We start from the raw sequence: 22,707 nt of genomic DNA on the forward strand, positions 1-22,707 counted from the left end.
CATATTCTCACTCGTGTAGCCTCAGTTTTCCAATTTTCGAAAATATCTGAGCGATTTTTCACTGCGTGGGATCGGCCGGGAAAAAGAGAATATATTTTTTTTATTATTTTCTTTAGTCAAAAAACAAGGACACGTTTCCTTGTTCTCGGTCTTTTCAATTGTGTAAAATAATGATACCAAGTTTTTTTTTTTTTTTTCTTTCACCCTCACCTCGTGACATCTCTACGGAATTATACCATTTCTAAACGATTGTTCAGCTCAGGTCGGAGAGCCTGGAATTTCTCAATATTTTTTATCGACAGATCCTTTCGCTCTGCAGAGTTTAACGTGAATTTTTTATTTTTATCAAATGTAGCGGGGATTCGTAACAGCCATTCGTAGACACTCCTATTTTCAGCCTGGACCGCAGGACTAATCAGGACTAGGATACACGAGGACGGACTGAATAAGGAAATTTGATATATCTGTCAGAGTGTATCGGATGTTCAAGTTTAACACTTTTTTGTACCAGCATTTATTTAAATCAAAATATACGAACAAGTTCGGAAGATGAATTGACGGATTAACGAAATTGCTAAGAAAAAGGGAAATACACTTTTTCACTCAACTGTGACGACGGAAATTTTGATCAGAAATCGTTGAAGCGTTTGACACGATGCTTGAAGCTTTTGGACCGAAGGAAGTGAATTTCTAGTATCCTGAGTGAAGTCGAAAAAATCAAACTTCAAATTTCAACTGGATTCCGAAAATTCGTGTCTCATTTTTAGCCTGCAATATTTTCAATAATCGAAAATGGATATTAAAAAAGCTATCCGGTTACTTTTTGACTAAAAAAATTTATTTGTTTCTCCTCATCTTTTATCGCCGGTATTGCAATATCGAGTCAACGTCGGATACGCTTTTTCAGATTTTGGGAAAATGGTTAGAAATGGATCGCGTAGGGACGAAAATGTAAACTCGACAATGTCATTGCGTTGATTTTCATCGCTGTTTGAATTCATATATTTTTTTTTTTTTTTTCTTTTCACTTCCACTTCTATCTTTTCTTTTTTCTTCTACTTCTTCTTCCTCATCTGTTTCTTCTTTCGTTATTGGAGCATAATTATTAAACTTATCTCGATATTAAATCACTGATCGTGGCTCCAGTTTAATAAGGACGTAATAAAGAAAGCGAATTCATTTACCGATTTATACGAGGTATCAATTATTTCCAGCTTGTTGCGACTAATTGTAAGACGAGAGCCGCTAAAGTGACCCTTTGTTTCGTGATTTTAACAGCTTTAAAGCTACATTCCTGTAAAGTCTGATGATTTTTGTGTTTACGAAAACTACGTATAGTGTATGATTACAGGTAATTTACGTAACTAGGACAAAGAACTCACCCATATTGGCCAGGTAGAACCGTTGGATATCCTGCCCGAATTCCAGCAGCAAATGGAAACGCTGAAAACATAGCAAACAAAAAAAAAATTTACAGATTTCAACTTACTTATGTGCATCAATGGTTTCGAGATCGATAGCAGAAAAATAAAATGGTTGTTACTACCTTCTGTTTGGATCTTTTTTTTTCGTGCCTACATATTAATGTTGGCTTATTTTGCCTTTAAATATTCAAACGCTTGATTTCGGTTCAATTATACGTTTTGATAACTTTCAGAGCAAATGGTGGAAAAGAGAAAAATAATACCATAGGCCCTTTTGGCACTAAAATTGCATTTTTGGCGGTTACGACCTTATGCCATTAGACACGCGATATGACTGAAACCTAAATTCGAATCGAAAGTGTGTGCGAACCAGAGTTTCGTCCCCCTTCTCAACAGCCACGCAGGTACAATTTCAGGCAAGCGATATCATACGAGACAACGTACACACATGTATATATTTGCAATAGACGCCACATGCACGCGAAAGATACGTAAAGCCGATAAACTTATTGATGTGCCCAATGGCAGAATGGAAACCATACCTACATTATCTCACAAGAACGCACAAATACGACCCAGTAAAAAATGGAGCGATATACGCCTTTGCCCACCGACTCGTAGTTACAGCTTTATACGTACGCCTTATTCCTACACATAAAAAACAATACGTCGAAAAGCACTTTCGCTTGGAGCTTGTTTCGCTGATTCTTCGTGTACGCTGATGTAGATTGGCTCTGCATTCGTATTAACGCCGGCATTAAGCGCGTAAAATTTCACGCATACCTGTGTATGCGATTCTTTAAATAAGTTGACATATTTCGAACGTATCACGAATTGCCGTGCAAAAATATATTTTCGCCATTATCTAACAATGTCAAATTTTTTGATTCATCTTTAAATGGACGAAACGTTTAGCGTGGTGCTCACAATTACGAAATGTACGGACAGCTTTTCACAGCTCATTTCTGAGAGATTTCAATACTCTGTTACAGCTTTTCCAAAAAATCGAATCCCTCCAATCGCTCAACGATTTTGAAAAAATGGAGGTAACATAATTACAGTTGCTTTGAATTATGTTTTTTTTTTTTTTGAACATCCCTTTTGAACAATCATAGATCAAAGTTAGATCGAAAAGTTACAATTTATTCCTATTTTTTTCTATTTGTATCGGTGTCAATAATTTTACCGCAGTAAATTATGAACGATGTTGTGTATTTTTTGTACCGAAAGTTCTGTGAATAAAAAAGTATTAGCAGTCCGGATTTGAAAAAGATCTGCTCACATGTTGCAATTCGGCTTGTTCGGTGGCAAAAAATTTTCAATAATCTTGCCCAAAATGTTCTCGAATTTTATATAAATAGTAAAAGTAAAAGTCCACCTTTGAAATAAATTACGGTAATTTCTGGATGGCGTCTGAAATTGTAAATCAGGAAAGAATTGGGTAATTTTTCATCGCCAAATGCAATTCAAAACATTGAAAAACGTTGTTCGATATAAAAAAAAATTGAAAAATAAATATTTCACAAACTATCAGACGTTTGGAATTTCTCATGTGGCAGTGTGAATTTTGAATCGAAATCATTGATATGTCAAACGTCCAAATCTCTTCAGTGATATTATTATTTTGTTTTTTTTGAAAGCGCAACAGACGAAAAATCAAATTATAAACCAAAGGAACGTAAATGCGAATTCCTTACAATTCAATTGACTTTGATCTTATCACACGGATTCATTGATTTCCGGTTAGCCAAGTGATTTCCATGGATTTCCAACGATTTCCCATCATTCTGTGCGATTTCCAGTGATCTTATACAATAATCCCCTGTTGTTCTCTCAATTTCTAAAATCATCGGTAATCAGAAGTAACATTGGAAATCATCCGAGACCGTTAATTCTAATTTTCGAGCGAACGGGCCGCTCTCCCGTATTCATCGCAACGAACATTCACTGATGAAGATATTTAGAGAACAGCCTGCAGGGATGCGAAACGGAGTGGCGGGGTAATCCCGGCTAAACTTGAGCGGCTCGTCGCCAGGAGGGAACGGATTCGCGACAAAAAGACAAAGACGAGAGTCACGCATGCAGCAGGACGGCGACAAAAGCGGATAAAAAAAAACCCGCGCGCTTAGACCAATTTTAGATACACGGACGCAAAAATTTTGGCCGAACGCCACGGTCGTCGGCCATAGAAGCTGGTGGTGACTGTTGGCTTCTGCAGTGACTCACGTGGGACTTGGAGAGCGTCACCAGCCGTCGTTGACTCGCCTGTGCTGCGCAGCATCCGATTATCATTGCTCTAGAAAATACCATGCGAGCTTGGCAAAAAACGTTTAGAAACTGCCGGATAAAGGGATGATATATTTTCTGCGTTCTTACTACGGCAAAACATTACTCGCGGAGTAACTCTTTCGTTCGCACATTTTTCAACTCAATATTTCGGCCTCAATTTTCTTAATCAGGGGGTTTTCCGGTCGCTGACCGCGAATATCGAGTCGGAGTCTCATCATTTCTAAATCCAAAATGGGGAATGTAAAATCTAAAAAAAGACTATCGAAATTCGATTTTATATCCGCCGTATCGGGTCCGCCATCTTGGATTATAAAAAGCCGCTACAAAAATCAATAGCAATGCTGATTGCGCCGATGACGAAAAATACGAATGAGGCAACATCCTTACTACGTAGAAAAGGAATTCGAACAAACATAAGCTAGGATATTATCGATTCAAGAAACGAAATTCACAATTGGGATATTCATGCATCCTACTGAAATAAGTAAATAGTTGATAAATAATTAATGAAATAGTAAAATTACGATTGTATATGAAAGATGGAAGCCTGGTTGTTGTTTTGAATTCTGGCCAGAATTTCAAGCTATTTCGTCAGAATTTTCACCCGTTGTGAATGTTCAATAAAGTTGAAGTGACGTTTATACACGTCCGTGGAGAAAACAAAATTGAAATATTTACGTATATTATGTACAACGGGAATACCACACAGAAAGGATTACGAGGGTTATATGAAAGACGAAAACTCTCTCACTATTCAACGAAACTTTTTTTTTCGTGATAATAAATCTATACGAGAAATTCCATTTTGCGTTCCCCGGTAATTTATACCTATATATATGCATATTAATGCAAAAAAAAGAGATGTCAGTATGGTAAAAGCAATCAAATTGTACCCTGAAAGCCAGGGGCAATCAGCAGGTATGTGCCTGAAATGTGTGAGCGTATCGTTTCATCGGAAAAAAAACGAAAGAAAAATGGAAAGAGCGACGTACCTAAAAAATAACAGGAAATCAAAGACAGAAAATATGGAAGACTAGCAAAGAGAAACACGGTTGGCGGGCGAAAAGAAAATGAGAATGAAGGAATTCGGCAAAGTTCGCTGCAGCTTTCTTTCACAATTCGGCGCTGGCCGGAACCGGACGCTGACAAATTGTCCATTAGACAGCCTACGCGTGTCGGCAAAGTTTTTACCCCAACCCGCGTCCCTCCCCAAATTCAAAACGTATGTTTAATGAGTGGAGGGATCGAAATTCGAAGGGAAATTGGTGTCCGTGCCGACACCTCAATCATTAGTGTGCCGAAGATTATCGATTTGCAATGTCAAAAGTCGCTAGAACTTCGTCGTTTGACACTGAAGAGATCCAAAGTCGCGTGATTGAAAATTGTACACTGTACACGTGAAAAGGAAAATCTGAAAAAAACTCCAAGAATATCGTAACGTTTTGAGTGTTACGTACTGGGACTCTCTTCAAAAATCATGTGATAAGACATAACTGCATATAATTGAAGCATTAGAAACAAGATTTTTAAATATTCGAAATGCTTGTGGTTTTGAAAAAAGTGTAATTTTTTATCCACGGACTGTGAAAACAATCTTAGTTCTTATAGGTACGATTTTAATATACTTACAGACGAGTTTTTCAATCAATCAAGTCAAAAAAACTGTCCCGCATTGCAACGATTAAAAATAAAAATCATTATATGTATATACAGTGTTTTAGGAACAAAAAACTACAATTTAAAAAATTTCATCCAAATTTTCGATGCTGAAATACGCATTTATTTATTACCGTGAAATTTCTCCGTGCGTAAATTTCGTCACATTGCGTATAAATTGTGGGGAATAACGACGAGTGCCGAGTTGCTTGACCCTAGTTCAAAATCGCAAGGATTGTTAACCGAATCGTGGTATTTCAACGGAAAATTAAGGACGGCACTTCCGTTAACCTGGAAATAGAAAAAAACGCTAAATCTCAGGCAAGTTAGGCGTGGAAATGTTTACTCGGTTTGATTATATTTTTCATGGTCATTATTTTCCTCTTCTGGGTCGAAGCCTGCTACACCGCTATACGTATGTCCAACTTCTATCCTTTTCGTGAAACTTCATGAAAAATTCAGCCGCCAAAATCGATTCTGGTATATATAAGGCTGCTGACCAGCGAGAAGCCCGCGATACGAACGCCGGTGTTTTTCCAACTTTTTTTCCTTCGTCAACTTTCCAATGTCTCTTTTCCGTCGAACGATAAATTGCATTCAAATGGCTTGTATGGTGCGAGAAGGAAAAAACTTGGGAAACCGAAATATTGACCAATTACGATAACGCCGAGTCACCCTCGAATTTCCAAACTTTGTTTTCTTTCATGCTGATTACTGAACAAATTCTTTTTTCTTCTTGATACTTTGCTTTGAAGAACAATCAAGCAATAATCAAAATGTTAATGGAACTAAAATTAAATATATCAGTAATCGTGTAATCAGTATGAATAAATACTAGTAGAGAAATTTTCTTTTTCTCAACCAGTATTCGACATTTTCTTACACGGAAGCGGATTTTCAGCTTCGCTCCGTAGTCTTGACCTGATATCAGAAAATATCTGTAGAACTGTATATTACCTGCAACTTCGATTAGAGGTTTCTTCTATAACTAGTCAATTATTTAAAGAGTCCATCGAGACCGCGCTGAGTCAACCTTCGCCGCTCGCGAATGAAGCCGGTTTATTTAATCGAACGATATCGATATCCGATAAATAATTGTTAGCAAGTAAAACAAGAAGAAACGTGTTTTGTTTTCCAAGTATAAAGTTTTTTCAACAATCCTGCGAGCACCTCTGACTTTTACGACAGTCGTTTGTCATACAAATATAATGAATTTTGAAAATTATCCTTTTCGCCTGATACAAAACACGCGAGCTCCCGATTTTTATCAATTTTTTAAATCCGATATTATCGCGTATTTAAATTACTCCAAGAGCTGAGACGAATCTGGTCAAAAATCGTAAAAAAAAAAAAAATCAACAATCATACCGGGATATTTCCAAGAAAAGAAAGTGCAGAGATTCTTCACGATGCAAATAATATGTTGACAATTTCTCAACGGTGGCAGTATTTAAAAATTAACATTTAAAGGATACTCAACTCGAGAGTCGTGGAGTGGGGAAAAAAATTCAAAACGAAACGCGAAAATTTTGTCTACCAACTGCCGTAGTCATCGGCAAATCTAACGATACGTATATACACGTGGGTTCGCTGAAAAACAGGTTTAGTTATAAGCATTTACCGATACATATAATGCGACAAGCGTAAAGGCCAAGGAACGATAAGCACCAAGATCGGAGATTCATTTTTAACACAATAAACGTCGCACTTAATTACAATAAGCATCTTCGTTAAAAGAAAGTTCCGACGCTTGTTGCTGTCGATGACGCAATACTCTCTCTTTCTTCATTTTAATTGTTCATATTTTGTCAATTAGAACAGAATTTTCGAAAGAAATATCAGAGGATCTTTATACGACTTCGCAATCTTTCGTTGTTCCCATATTTTCACACGTACACTCGGTACTCGTGAATAGATTATTTAATTATCACTCACTCGCTTGGAGATTTCCCCTGGGTTTGGCACCGAGGATCGCCAGGTTCACGTTTGCTTTTCGTCCGTCGATTATGGGGTTTGGATCCTTGCAGGCTCGTTCTGCCGCCGGTCTGTCTCCCATTATAACCTGCGTTTCAATAATTTTTTCATCAGCGATTGTCGTTTTCACACTTGGATATTTATTTATTGAACATTAAACTGCCAGCAAGTGTATCACGTGTGTGAATGAAGTATTTTTAATGAAATTTTTCATGAAACAATGAAATGTTGCTTGAAATTCTGCCTTTGTTGAAACAATTTAACGTAGCTCACGATACTTATACACATTGTTAAAAATTTCTTTATAGAACTTTGTACATTGTATTCACCGTACGTTCACCGTTTATTCAATTTTTTACAAATACAATAAAACTATGCAATTTAGTAAATGCAAATTATTTTGATTTGTGTTTTTCTTATAAAGTTTAGTAAAATCAATGATTTCTATCGTAAACTTAAGGCAAATACATAGTAATTTAAGTCGCTACACGGAATTGGTAAATTAGCAAGCTGATTTCGTAATTTGACGACTGTTTTGTACAGTAAATGTGTTGAAAATTCAAAATAATTTTCGACAGTACAGGCAGAAATTTTAGGCCCCTTTCGTCCATTTTATTGTATGCCGGAAGTGATATCCTTAAGGAGAAAAACCGGAGAACTCTTGATTACCATATTATCTGTAACGCAAGCGACTTGTTCGCAAGCGGCGTTTTATCGAGGCATAAAAAGCGTAAAAGTGGAATTCTGTATCTCTGTATGCATAAATAAGTGGGTTCAAATTAACATTGCACAGTTGTCGCGTGTTTTAACAGTTGTTCAGGCGTTACCGCGGCTGCGAAACTCAACATTTGGAAATAAACCAACATAACAGAATATCCAACACACGGACGAGAACTTTGGCATCGATTCTATGCAACAAGACTATCAATGATACAAAAATTTTGTAGGAATCGAAGTATCGGTGTGTTGTTTATTTTTTACTTTTTTTCATTTCATAAGCGTCGTGCGTCAAATTCTAACTACATAAAAATTTGTCTGCGTATAAAATTGAAAGTAGTTTCGCACACATTTTGTACAACACATATGCTCTCACGGTAGATTGATTTTATCCAACTGTCGAAACTCGCTAATATACTTTACTCACTGAATTCAATCACTCGAATTATCCACGTAGAATTTATTAAACTTGTATATTCATCAATGTATTTTATTTCGTAATGTGTCTTCGCGCACTGCGAGTTGAAATTAAACCGGGTTTTATTAAAGAAAAACATGCGCGCAATAATGAAATTTTACTTCATGAAAAACCTTACTAAATCACCAATATTGGAGTACTATCAATTGCTTGTTAATAGTTCAAAATTGGTGAAACAATCGCAGCGATTCTTTTAGCCTTTTCTGCGATCACCGAAATTCATTTACCAGAAATTTGAAGCTGTTAAATTTTATTGCACAGTCAATAAGACATTTTGAGAATGTGTCTTGTGAGTTTTTCGCCTCAAAGCGAATTGTCAAAAGTCTTTTTGCAACGACCCTGCGTTTATGCGCGTGTAAAATTACCAATGAGAATATAATTAGGGTAGTACGTACATCCCTTGTATTTTAGAGAAAAGTAAAACAAACGTGACTTAGTCTCCAGGCAAATTATAATCTCGGGAGTGAAGCCGTAAATGTGATAATACGCCAGATCGCGTAACTGTTCAAACTCGACGACAGTATATTATACGGATACAACGCGAAGAGACACGAAGAACCTGGATAAAGGAGATTTAAACCTGCACCAATTGTATCGTCTTGATTCTGTGTATTTCAAAATATTTCCAGCTCCGAAAATGAAAGGATCTCAATCGGGTGAAGAAAAAAAAGATTAGATCGATTTGACAAATTTCACTCGCTGTAGTTCTTCGAGGCTTGAAATATATTCAAAACATGTAAAAAAGCGTGAGTTAGAAATCAAAAAAAAATGTGGAGTATTTTTTAGCAGACTTTGAAAAATCGTCAGATGCGTCGATCAATAAAACGCTGTCGGTGGATGTAAAAAATATTAATAATGACAATTTTTCAAAAATAGTTGCAGCTATACGCTCACTTGAATATCAAATAAGTGATTTCAATGCATTAACATTGATTCTCAATGAGGTAGAAGTTAGTTAACGTTACTGTAACGTTGTTCCGAAAAGTCATTGCTTCGCACCTTTAGCATTGTCTAAAATTTAGCCAACCAAAACAAACGAAATATGCTGATATTTTGGAAAGTCAACCCCTCAAAAGTCATTCTAAAATTGCACAATGATTATTTTTCCTCCCGATGTTCCGTCACATTAGCGTAACTAACTTCAGCCTCGTGATTTTTACGATATCATATTCCGATTGTTGACTTCCAATATTACTCCTAATTAGTAACAATTTCCTGCCGTTCTAGTCAATTTTCACTGATTTTCAACTGAAATCAGAATCATCTAAAACGCTGGTACATCATTGAAAATCAAATGAAAGCACGCGATAAGATAGAAATCAATAAAACGTTAACGAATCAAAACCATTTGGCGTTCACCGCAAGCTTAACAACGATTTCTAACGATTACAGTAATCACGATCAAGTCATCGTTATTTCAAATAATATTCCAGCCGTCCAACTTCCTTTCACCAACAATTTAATTCCAATTCCTCGAGCGAACGGCCGATCATGTTTGTGTTTGTTTGTTGTTTGTTTGCTTTCTTCAAAAAAAAATGTAAATCCATCGATACTCACAAAACCGTAACCTCTGCTTTTCCCCGTTTGTCTGTCGGTGATGACGACGGCTTCTTCTATGTCACCGTAAACATTGAAATGTTCCCTCAAGCTTTTGTCGGTGGTGTGATAAGGCAATCCTCCGACGAAAAGCTTCGTCCATGTCGTGTCTTTTTGCTGCGGCGTTACTGCCGCCAATGCACCCAATCCCGAGACCAATTCTTCCGGTCCCGGAGCGCCAACAGCGCCAACGGCACCAAGGCCAGCTGCTCCCGGCATCAACATACTCAAAATTTTGAAAGTTTTTTTCTTACACTTATCTCACAAAAAATATCTCCCCGTCTTTGGTTTTTTTTTTCTCTTTATCTGTCTCTCTCTCTCTATTTATTTACTCTTCTTCTTAGCGTATATTAATATCACAGACAATTGGGCACGTGGCGCGGAATGATTTCTGTAACAGAAATAATTACAAATATTACGCAACAATAAATATTATGCAACGGTTTCTTCTGCTGCCTTATAGGGACGAGACAGAGTTCAAATCTCAAAAACGTAAACTTTCAACCTCAAATGACTCCTCAAAAAAAACGTGCTCACTCGAATAAAAATTTCCCGATCTAATTTGCCTGAGTAAAAAAATCTAAGAATCGACACTGAGATGAAGAAACAGAAAAGCTCTCAAAGTTCTACGCTGCGTTATTCTGAAGATTATAAACGAATGAAAGAAGATAAATCTCGATCTTTTGAAAAGTTCACCATGCCTATAATCCTTTTGATTCGGGAGAAAATTTCGAACACCGATAATCTTATTGTATTCCATTCTATCCTCTTCCTTTCTCTCCTAATTTTCCTTATTCCGATTGCTCGCCAATTTTTCCCAACAATAATTAAGCACTCGTCTCGGCCGTCGGTGTGTCGATATTGAAATACGGTCGAGTTTTCTAGCGCTGCTTTCGGACAATAATTTTATACCCAGTTGGCGAATTCTGAATCTATATTTACCGCTGCACGTGCCTCTTGTATATGTATACCTCAACTTTAACTCCTCGTTCTCCAGACTCGTGTGTATACATATAGGTATGTACCCTAGAACGTGTAACGCGTGCGATTCTGGATCATTACTCAACGATTCGCAACGCAATTTGCGTCACATGCCGTGGGTTCGAATTTCAAAATTCGCTCCATCAAATCCGCATTTCAATAATAAAAAAAAGAACAGAATTTTCGCTACTGCATTATTTCGAAATTTAAGGACAACATCTTGAAACTGCGAAAAAGAAGTCGAAATTTATGGTGAATGCAATAGTGTTAGACTTTTCGTGGCATACGCATGTAGAGAAAACGTCAAATCATCCCCAAATTACGTATTATATTTATACGCATAATAATATTCGGAATATGAATTATAAAATTAAGTACGAAGAGCTTTGGTATTGAAAAATATCGCCAAAAATCAATTTTTTTTAACTAACAACATAATGTGTATAAAAATAAATTCAACTTACGTTATATTCGTGAAAAGAATATTTCAAATATTGAAAATGAACCTATTTGAATAAAAATTAAATTTTTATAAAAAACTCGGTAAGCTTTTTTTTTCAAAAACTACAAACGTAAAAGTTACAAGCATATCTAATAACTTCCTTAAGCGAAAACTTTTCAATGAGAAAAGACTCGAGTTTTAATTCTCCATTCAACAGAAAAGAATTTATTTAACATTATTATTTTTCATAACGAAAAGTTTATACGCAGCTGTTAGAATTTGATCAGTATATCCTCTCCGTGTACTCAAAACGATTTACATTATATACTAATATACATATATACAACATATTAACACAATTCACAGCGCAAATTGCAAAACCAACTAATAATCGATGCTATAAATAGGGAAAATTTTCCTGGATACTGCGATCGAAAAAAAGAAATAAAATTTCCACGCACGCGAACAATCGATGACGTAATTCAAGCTGCATCCCCTTCCGGAAGCGTTTACTCAAAATTTACACACCCGTAAGTCTTGATTTGAAGGGTCGTTTAGACGAAGGTAAACACGAGAGCTTTGCACACTTTGCAAGCATTCCATGTATGCGAGGAAAGAGGTGAAAATGAGATTAGAATATGAAAAAATAGGCATTATTTTTCCCAACACGTAAGAAAAGCAAATTAGGAACTCTGTAATTTTGCTATAATTTTGCCTTGGCTTTAAATATTTCTTCAACTGTTATAATCAATTTTGACATTTTCCATGGTTTCGCTCGATTATCGTCGTCTTACTCCACTAGAAACTCGTTCACGCAGTAAATTATATACAACAAGTCTGTAGAATGATAATGACTGGCAAATTTTGAGAAGCAAGAGAACCAAACGATTTTTGAATAAACGTTCAACGTCCTCGTTTACATCCATCAGAAATGAGATGACATTATTCGGTTCCACTTTAATTATTCTACTATTTCATCGCCAGTTTCCGACCAGATGTTTCTGGTTTTGACACAGATTTATAGTTTTTGACTTTTTTTAAAACTTTTTTTAAAACGTATATCGATTATTACAAAACTGATAAACAATAGTAGAAACGCATTTTCGCAGACACAGAGGTGACAGTGAAAGATAGTTTCTCTCTCTCTCTCTCTCTCTCCCTCTCCCTCTCCCTCTCCCTCTCCCTCTCCCTCTCCCTCCCTCTGTTTCTCTGTAGAATTTAAAGCTGAATTATTACAAATACACGAATGAAATTTCCGTCCTTAGTAAAGAGAGTGTTGATAACGGAATTTGGATAATTTTTGCCAAATCTTGAAAGGACAACTCTGAATATGAGACACTCTTTCCATGCTGGATGATCGAATCTTTATTCTTCGGACGACGAAATGGAAATTAGTAACATTAGCGTAACGAAGCATTTTTTTGAAAAACCGTAACTTCGAAACTTACACCACAATGAAACGCAAATACGCCAACATTTTGGAAACCTAATCCCTTCAGAATCGTTCATAAATAGTTAAATAATAATTTTTGTTTCGATCTTAAACCAAATAACAATAAACTCAAAGAAAAGCATCGAATCATGCGGTGTTGTCAAAAAGCCGCCTCGTGTCTTTCGGCGAAGAAGGAAAAGGTAAGAAATTCGCGGCTGCTATAAGTAATCGGGTCGTTTCAAAAATTCAGAAAAGAGACTTTCAGACTTAAAGTGACTCTCAGAACTCGCAAAAGTGACTGATCAGAGTTGATTATTGCAAAATAATTAAACAAGAAGTGCTGCCACAGAAGTGTTATTCAACTCATCAGAATCATCCCTGTTTCAATTGATGTCGCTGTAACCGAGTTTTCCTAGTTTTTCACGTCTTTTTCCGAATTAAAAATATTGATCAGTGTACAAGATACTTAGTAAATTAATGACAAGTGAACGATAACTCTGATTTATAAATTTATTGTCCTTTCGGCCGAAACATTTCGATACAGAAGCAACGAACGTTAATTTTCCAAAATCTACCTGAAGCTGATTTTTTGGCTAAAAATACCACAACACTTGACAGACAAAATCTTATTAAAAAAAAATTATGCATCCAAATGATTTACGCACAAAACTCAATTACGAGCTAAAAACTGGCTAAAGTGACGAATGCTTGAAAAAAGTAACAGAGAGCGAGTCCGTTAAGAACAAGTAACCAACGCTGAGGAAAAGCAACTGACCAGCAACCCTGGAAATTGAAAAACTCGGTGCATTTGCGCAGGCTGCAACGCAATTTCAAGGCCAGGACAAGACCGCAAACTAGTCGTAAGTCCCCACGGTACTTTTCCAAATACTCTTTGTCTACCCTTACCGCCCAGGCTTCGCGCAAATACAGAGAAAAACGTCCGTTACACTACGTCTTGCAGGTATAACGCTGTTTTGCGATGCGGTCCCGGAGGATCTAGCGAGGGAGATGGAATCGGGGGGAGGGGGGGGGGCGAAGGGAGGGGGGAGGGAAAGTCCACTCATTGTAGCCGCGGCTCGGGGATCCAGGAAGGGTACGACGGGTCTTACGGCCCAGAATTCTCCCCTGCTCCGTTCCACCACCCCATTCGAATCCCCGAACGGCAGCTGCAGAACCGGTGCACACTGTGTATAATCATATATTGTGTAGTGTCGTACTGTATAAAGGCCCTCGGTGGATTTCTCATCGAATACCTACTATGTACCAGCTATGCGCGACGACATATGCGAGAAACGCTGCGCGATGGTATTTACGTACGTCCGTGACTACCGACGAGGTAAAATTTATTCGAAGAAAATCTACCGCTTTTCCAGGGGACAAAAACACCGCTACTTGCCGAAAGAGAAATCAGACGAAGAGGAAACTGCCTATCGGCACTGTAAGACGGCAAGAGGGTTTCACCGGGGGGTCGATTACTAGAAAAGGTCACAAGTTCAACGGTGCTTATAGAAATCGAACGATACATGACTCGGACGGACGCTGAAGTAACGAGGAATCAATTTAGGTAGCCGAAGTCATTGGGCATCGTTGTCAATGGTTTGTAAGCGTTTGATAACGCTGAAGAAATCCCACGGGAAAAGTTGAAAATCGTGGAAATGATTTCAATTCGTTGATATTCTATCGATTTCTACCTCGTCGTGAGCTTTCCTTGGTTTCCAGTGATCGGTAGCGATTTCGTGTAATTCAATCTAATCCGGAAATCACTGAAAACTGCTTAGAACGCCCAGAAATGAATTAAAATCACATGATCGGGTGGAAATCGATAGAGAACACTGGAAATTATTGGTTACGAATGGAAATCGTTCGGTCGATTTTCGAGTGGATCGGGCTCCTCGAGGATGATAACTTGTACGGAATTCATCACTTTTTTCCTGTTATACCGAAGGATTACCACGAACCCCTTCAACTATGTCTTAAAAAAGCAATTTAGAATTGGCTCTAAAATTTCTTAAACGTGTTTTCGAGTATCGCGATTACCCAATGTCCTCCCAATTACTGAAACGAGATTTCGTATCGATATCCTCGCATTTACTTGAAGCTATATTTCACTCGAATAAATTCCGGGAGATACACGCGATTTCAAACAATGTCACAAACCTTAATTGCATATATTTGATTGCCTACAACGAGTTCACAAAGTAAACCAACTTCTAGATCGATTTTAAATATTCTTTGTAGCTTGTCGATTTCAATCGATTTCTAATATTTTGTACAACAAGATTTCGAATCGTTCCCACCGATTTCATACGCAATGAATGCCGAGTTCTTATCACAGCGATTTTCGAAGCGAACAAATCCCTCCTTCGATTCGACGACTCGACGATTCGAGAATAAGAAGAAAACGAGGCAAAATTAAAGGCTGACGAGAGGAGAAAACAGATGTTTGCAAGCGTTGGGCTGCCACCACAGCAGTCCTGACGGGTTGGTAATGTGCCGAGAAACTAACACTATTTATACAATCAAGGCTGAGTGGGCGCGAGGTGGTGAACGAAAAATTTACCGAGCGATACGAGTCGGCCAAAATTCGTCTAGACGATCATGTCGAATACAGGCGAGTTTGGAAATCGAGCAAGCGTCATGACGATGATTTTCTAGACAGCGGTCGAAGGCAGATATTGCCGGCGTAAATCCGACCGGATGGCGGTTCTATTTTTGAAACTTTGTAGCCACATCCAAAGATGTGCCGAATACGATTTCGGCTGTTCGGGGCGCCTGAGAAACGCCGATTTCCTCGTTATTCCGCGGTCTGAGCTTTCGGTATTCGCGTTACGATCAGGGTGTTGCGAATTTCGCACAATTCGCGATTAAGGAGACGAGGCGGTCGATTTAAATCCGCGCGTCGATCGACAGATCGGATATAATTGCGAGGGAAACGAATCGGTAATCGAAAGATACACGATTCAAAGTGTATCCAAACTACGTTCACTGTCAATTCTTTAAAGTCCACTCACCTTTTTCTTCGACGAGTTGCGAGTCGAAACAGTCGGCCAAATTCGAGAGAGCGAAACGACAAAGTAGAAAATGAAAGTAAAAGAGAATCGGCGGAGTATGGAAAATAAAAAAAACAAAAAAAAAAAAAACGAAACAAGAAACGGAAACAACACAGGGCTGAGTATAGTCAGTAATCCCCACACACTCAACAATCGAGGCCGGATATCGAAGACGCACGGGGTTTCAAGATCACGATTCAACAACAATATTTACGTTCGTAAATAATAATTATACTAGTATGTATTGCAACGGTCCTTGTAGATTATAAATCGTCTATTTATTATATCTTTGAGATGTATATATATACATATACACATATATATATTATATATATATATGTATATATATATTATATATATATACAGGGTGGTTGTTGCCGATTTTATTAATTTTTATTTATATTATTTTAATTTAAGAGGAAAAAAAATCACGTTTCTTATCGGCTTCGGTTTCGCTCAGTTTTTTAAACACGGACAGACGAACTAGGGCCGCTTACTATTGTATCTAGTAGGTACAACAAACAACACGCACGACACGATCGAGCGTCCACGTGCGAGTGCGAACAATTTTCTGGCCAGGCTTACCCGATGGTTCGGTTTTACGCTCAGAGAACCGTGTGCGCGGCTCGACCAGCGGCGTAGCTATTACAAGATTCGCCAGCGCCGTCGGAAAATCTCCAAACTTCACGATTGCGGGAAATTGGGTCCGTCTCGAAATTAAGAGGACGCTACCGTCCGCCCTTACCGACCGAGTCAATTGTCGCTTATTTCGACCGTTACGATGGTCAACAAGAATTCACTTTTCGTGTTGAACGTGAAAAGTTTTAAACGATTGTGTTGGAAACAAGGTTTGGCGTTGCAGAAGTGATATTATAATATTTTATATACGAATACGATTATTGTGATATAATTTTTTTAGTTTTTCGACAAAAATACATTTTTTATAAACGAAAATGAGGTTATATGTAGTGTTACAGTACACTGGTCAACGAAATCTTGTAACAAGGAAGGTGCTTATTAATTTTTAAATACCCGTCTATCCTCGTTATAAAATCATATTTATTTTGAATAGATCGGGTCTAGTTTTTGTGTTACAGCTACTAACAGCAAAGTTATGCGAATGTTTATCGGTTTGACTTGCCTTTTTTTATGTGCAAATTCGAAACAATACCTAACAAAAAGTTTTGTTTAACGCAATGATGCCAAGAAATGTATTCCTGTTATCGAATTATCACTCATTGCAGGACTAAATTTCCTCGCTTTATTATTCCGCGGAACAAAAATGTTTTTAAATATTTTTGTTCGGCATTGCACGTAGAATTGGGGTGACTGCGGCATTTTTGCATCAGTGATGCGTACACCGTGATAATGCTAAATAAAATAGTGACATTTTACTTCGTCAATGATATATATTTTTTATCAATTTCATTACGAAAAAGTTGTACGTTTAGAATTTATCAAATAATACTATATTCGCGAGTTACAGAGAAATTCCTCAAATTTACTAGCAAGATGAAATCACGATGCATTTTTTCTCTTCTGTTCAAACTTAAGATTGCGAATATTATAGGCAATTGCATTTCATTATTTTCGCTGTATAATATATAGATATATCTTAACACGAGTAACGTATCTTCTCGAAAGACTGGAACTTTGGTTTTCCACATATCTGATGATTTATCCTAAATTGACCTCACACAGTAATTATGCTGATTTCCAATTTTATCGACCTTTTATCCGGCAATTTATTCTGCTGGTAATATTTTCCGTCAGTGCTGGTTTTCATTTTGCCACTTCATTTCGACCTGTGCAATGTTCGATAATTACAAGCGTGAGGACTTCGGCATCAATGTATCACCGATTACCGGAAACTACCGACGACAACGTTATTCGAAAATCCTCGCGTCGATTATAATTAATTTGTCTGTGTGTGAAAGGTTTAAGTCAGTATATCTCGACCTCTTTCTATCTCTCTGACAAGTCGACGGTTGGTCCTTTTCAACTAAACAAGCAGTGTCCAAAGTGGATTGTTATTCCTACCGCATCGCGTATGTTCCTACCACTAACAAACACGAATCTGTGTAGACCGTGTGTGACAATTGAGTGACAATAATAGATCATTTATTACGTACACGTATAACGACCAGATTTTTTTTCTTTCTACGTAACATTTTTCTTTTATTTTTTTTTTTTTTTTTGTCCCCATTCGTAACTCGCGAAAATTGTCGCGTGATTAACCGAACAATTCGAGCGCTTTTTTCACATTGAATAGAATAACAAATTCTATTCCATGCAATGCGAACGCACAGAGATACGATTTTCCGTCTAATTTTAAAGGCGGCGTGTCTTTATCTTCGACGTTCTGAATAATCGTCGGGTATTTGCATGTTCCAGTATCTGTACTGAAGAAATTTTAATGGCAGCACAAACTCGTAAGCGCATCTGCACACGGCGTTTTCTAAATTGATAACACACAAGGCGTAAGGTAATTCTTATAACTGTGAGATATTTTTCGAATAATGAAATTTGCATGAAAAATAATTAGGAGCTCGATCATTTTTGTAAAATTATTTAAATGAAATCCGCGTATGAATGCAATCTTGAGGGGTGGGGATAAAAAAGAAGAGAGATGAGGAAATAGAATTAAAGTTATGATATCGAATTTTCAACGACAAAAAAAATATATATATTTCATAGAATTTTCAAACGTAAAATTGTCACGTTTCTAATATATTCGTTTTCTATTCTCTACGATCATACGCTTTGACTTATCTACAGTACCTCGAATTTCTACATTTTTAAATTCGTTGCAACCCATTTTCTGTTTTTCTTCTTTCCGATCTAACTACACGTTAGCTCCTGCCCGTTTTGGGAGATGCGAAATTAACAGAATGAAATAAAAATTTTAAAAAACGGACAACAATCCGACTTTGAGGCTCAGCTACGCCAATGCTTCTGCTCTCCAATCCAAACTGCCAATCTCTCCCCCCAAACCGGCGACTTGCTCGCCCCACTCCTAGACCGTTTGAGTAGACTCTTCAACAACCTACAGTCCTCTTCATCTGCGATATATATCTTCGAGTCGTCTATCGTCTGCCAAGAATTTTTCTCATACAGATCCCCACGAATATCGTAGAAAACTTGACGCACAATCATCGTTTATCCTGCATCTTACAGCCCTCGAAACAAGGGGAAGAACGTCTTTCTTCCGCCCAATTCGCAGCTCAAAACCAGCCACGAAATACTAATTCCGTCATTAAATTCTAGTCAGTGAAATCGTTGTGCGGTTAATTTACTGTAACCAGATGGCTCAAAAGATTGTTCACTGTCAAAACGAGATAGAAAAATGCTTATATTCGTGAGTTTTTACCCTGTCCAACTCCTGGACGGTCGAGTTCTTGCACTTCCGTTAAAAAAAAAAAACCAGTCCAAACCGGTGCGTTCGGACGTTTCCACAAATTGTACGTAACGACTGAACACGGAGCTTCGATCCAACCGAACTCAAAAGTTATCTGCCTCGATTCACCCTCACTCGAACACACGAATGGCGATAAAAATATACTGGCAAGTTTATAGTCACCCTGAGTCTTCAGCCTTGACCAATTGACCAATAACGAGGCGATTACGATGAAAGCGATTGTCTTGACGCGTGCAATGTGCATAATCGAGGCGACGACGACGATGATCGTTCCTGTTTTTCATCGACTCAGTGGCTGCAGGGACATCCGGTAGTCCTTGAACCTCCGATAAAACTTACGGAGGATACTTGAGCTGGGCCAGTGGCTTGCCGGTAGCCGAACTTTGGGTACCAAAGAGTCCCTTACCGGCAACTACACAGTCGGGTCCGCTCTCTGCTGCACTCATTAGTCGTTGACCAAGGTTACGATCTCACTTGCTCCTTTTAATTGTCCTAGGCACGGCTATACTCTTGACCCTGGCACGTATGCAGCGTGTGTTTGGACTACCCGTTCATCGCCGAATGGGGTATAATCCCATCATCGGTCGGTTCCGTTCCGACGTTTCATTAATCTTTTGATTACGGTCGAGGGATTTTAAGGGACATCTGACTTTTTGTTCGTTGATAACAAGGCGCTTGATTTAACGTGCATTAAATGTGACAAAAGTTCTTTTCAAGATCTAACAGTCGTTGAGAAGTCGCTAAAATCAATTAGGTTCACGCTACTGAGACTAACAGAGATTATTTGCATTGAATACGTTTCTGTTTTTGTACCACAGTTTCGAATTGTTGTCTCCGACTATTCGGAAAATTAAATCTTCGTAGTGTACACGTCAACAATGATTCGTATGACTTGTCGAGTAATTAGGTTCTGTAAAAAATAATCATGTGCGTAAATCGTATAGATAATGAGATAAATAATGCTTGCTTCCACTTACGGTTCACTTACTGAGTTTTTTCCACTAATATAACAAATTATAAGTGTTTTCTGAAAATAATTGTGCGCACTGAACCGTACACCTTGCGATGTTCGATACGCTTGGCATAACGTTAAACAGCATTTCATTTGCACTGGCTAATTATAATTCGTGAATTAAAGGGGAGATGGTTTGTTTATACCAAAGAAATTTACCAGCCCTGACCTCTGAATTTATTTTTATTTACGTTGAAACCCACCGAGAACCTGGTCTGGGCATTTAATATCATCGGTATATACCAAACGAGATCCTGCAGGGTTATAAACGTAAATTGTAAACTTCAAACGATATTACCGTACAGAACTGACGACTTTTTCTATACAAAAACGTGGTCGTTATTTTTGTATGTACCTATATAATAATGCGAAACTGCCATACCCTCAAATGGTTCAAATTTTTTCTCAGAATGTTTCTACTTTTGAACAATTGAAATATTTACAACAATATTTCCTACATCGTTATTATACCTATAATTTCCCCTCTTATTACTACAGAGTTTTGTTAAATCATTGCAAGTTCTACTTCGATTGTAATTACAAAAATCATTACGAAAGTTTTAAAGACTTGAAAAAATTAAATACGACAACGATCCTCTTCTCTGTACGCGAAAAATAACAAGTGCGGTATTAAAAAGAAATCCCAGATGTTGGGATGCAAAAGTACATCGGAAGTGTTGAATACAGTGTTTGGACAACGAAAATCGCTTCCGGCAGCGAAACCTATAAAGAATCATAGCCACCGCACCAAAGATACGAATGACGTGAATTGTATGTAGAAAAATTACTGTGCGGCAACGACACGATCTTTTCTGTCTCGATAAGACGGAATCGCTTTGTACGATGAGGAAAAAAAAAAAAGAAACGTTCGACTTTTGCTGAAATAACATCGAGTAGCTACCGCATGCGTATACAGAGAGATATCAGCTGTTTCGTTTATTATTCAAGCCGGCAACAGATGTCCACGCGACTGTTCTATAGCTGCACACCTCGGTGGTCACAGAAAACTATACACAATATACGTAACATACCTAAGTATATCATTACGATGAATTGTACAACAATTTTTTCCGAACATGTTCGAGTTTTACTTTAATTTCATCAAATTTATACCATTTTCACGGCACACAATTAAAATACTTCCCGCATGCTGATGCTTAATTACGTATAATTTTTTTCATATTTTTCACCTCATCTGACAAGGTGTCTAATTTTTCTTTTCACAAACCTTACCCAACGTTTTCTGCACCAAACTATTCAGGTTTATTCGTATTTCAATTTCATATTATAAGAAGCAATTTTTATTAACCCTGTATCTTGAGTTCGTCGAACGGAAACTGGCAAAAATTTAAGCGAAATAAAAACTTTACCGAAACGAACGAGAGGAATTCAAAGACATTGGCAAAAGATGGTATTAAAAAAATGTACGGAAAGATTCCTAACATTTGTACCAAAAAAAAAAAATCAAAAGAATACATAATAAATAGATAAAAAATACCGGCGACAAAAAAAATTGTTCAAATCAATCCTCCAGGTATAAAAGAGAAACGCGTTAGGTCCGAAAAAAAATGGGACCAGCGAATATTATTCCCACAGCTTGACCCGTGGCTGCACCAATAAGACCAACAATCGAATTTTGTGTCTTTTATTTTTCGTTTCGTCCCCCCCTCCCATCCCGTCCCGACCCGCTCTCCGTAGTAAGTTACCGTGTATAAGGTTTTACATTGTATAGGTACGCGTACGTAAGTTCACACATGCGTGCATCGTGCATACACACACACACACATACATATATATATATATACACGTCCGCATGAGACCCCATAGGTTTCATGGCACGCGCTACCAGCTGTCCCACAGCTGTCCTCCGACCTCAGTCTCTCCTCCTCCCTCTTTTTCTCTCTCTCCCTCCCTCTCTTTCATACGCGACGCAGTTCCTCGGCTCGCCTCGGTCGTCCGTCGCCCAGAGGTAGAAGGTATATAATACGGCGGGCAGGGCGAGTTTTCCAACGCCATGGTGCGTGCGTAAGTATCTCTATGGTCTAGACCCTGTGCCCTCCCCTCTCCGACCCTCCGCCTCCAAACCCCACGGTAGGGCGAAGGGTTTAGAGAACACGTGCGTCGTGCATACTGCACTGTGCTGGATGCCTCTGCATGAGCGGTGATCGCAAAGCGTTTTCGTTTGGCCTCAGGGGAATCGGATATATATATATATACATATACATATATATATATATA

The 22,707-nt window shown here is 37.9% G+C and overlaps 1 protein-coding gene across 3 annotated transcripts in view; it reads right to left on the reverse strand.

The window, feature by feature from the left end:
- LOC124180816 (RNA-binding protein 24-like) overlaps positions 1-16,644 on the reverse strand; it is a 35,070-nt gene extending 18,426 nt beyond the window's left edge. The window contains exons 1-5 of one of the 3 annotated variants that reach the window (XM_046566634.1): positions 16,472-16,613; positions 16,001-16,313; positions 10,096-10,525; positions 7,305-7,431; positions 1,383-1,443 (exon numbers count right to left, since the gene is read on the reverse strand). In XM_046566634.1, coding sequence (XP_046422590.1) covers positions 1,383-1,443; positions 7,305-7,431; positions 10,096-10,359 — 452 coding nt within the window. In that variant the 5' untranslated portion in view covers positions 10,360-10,525; positions 16,001-16,313; positions 16,472-16,613. The other 2 variants (XM_046566636.1, XM_046566635.1) reach the window with 2 other exon arrangements.
- Positions 16,645-22,707: the final 6,063 nt, after the last annotated feature.

Source organism: Neodiprion fabricii, chromosome 4 (assembly GCF_021155785.1).
Source record: "Neodiprion fabricii isolate iyNeoFabr1 chromosome 4, iyNeoFabr1.1, whole genome shotgun sequence".
In the NCBI taxonomy this organism is placed as follows: Eukaryota; Metazoa; Arthropoda; class Insecta; order Hymenoptera; family Diprionidae; genus Neodiprion; species Neodiprion fabricii.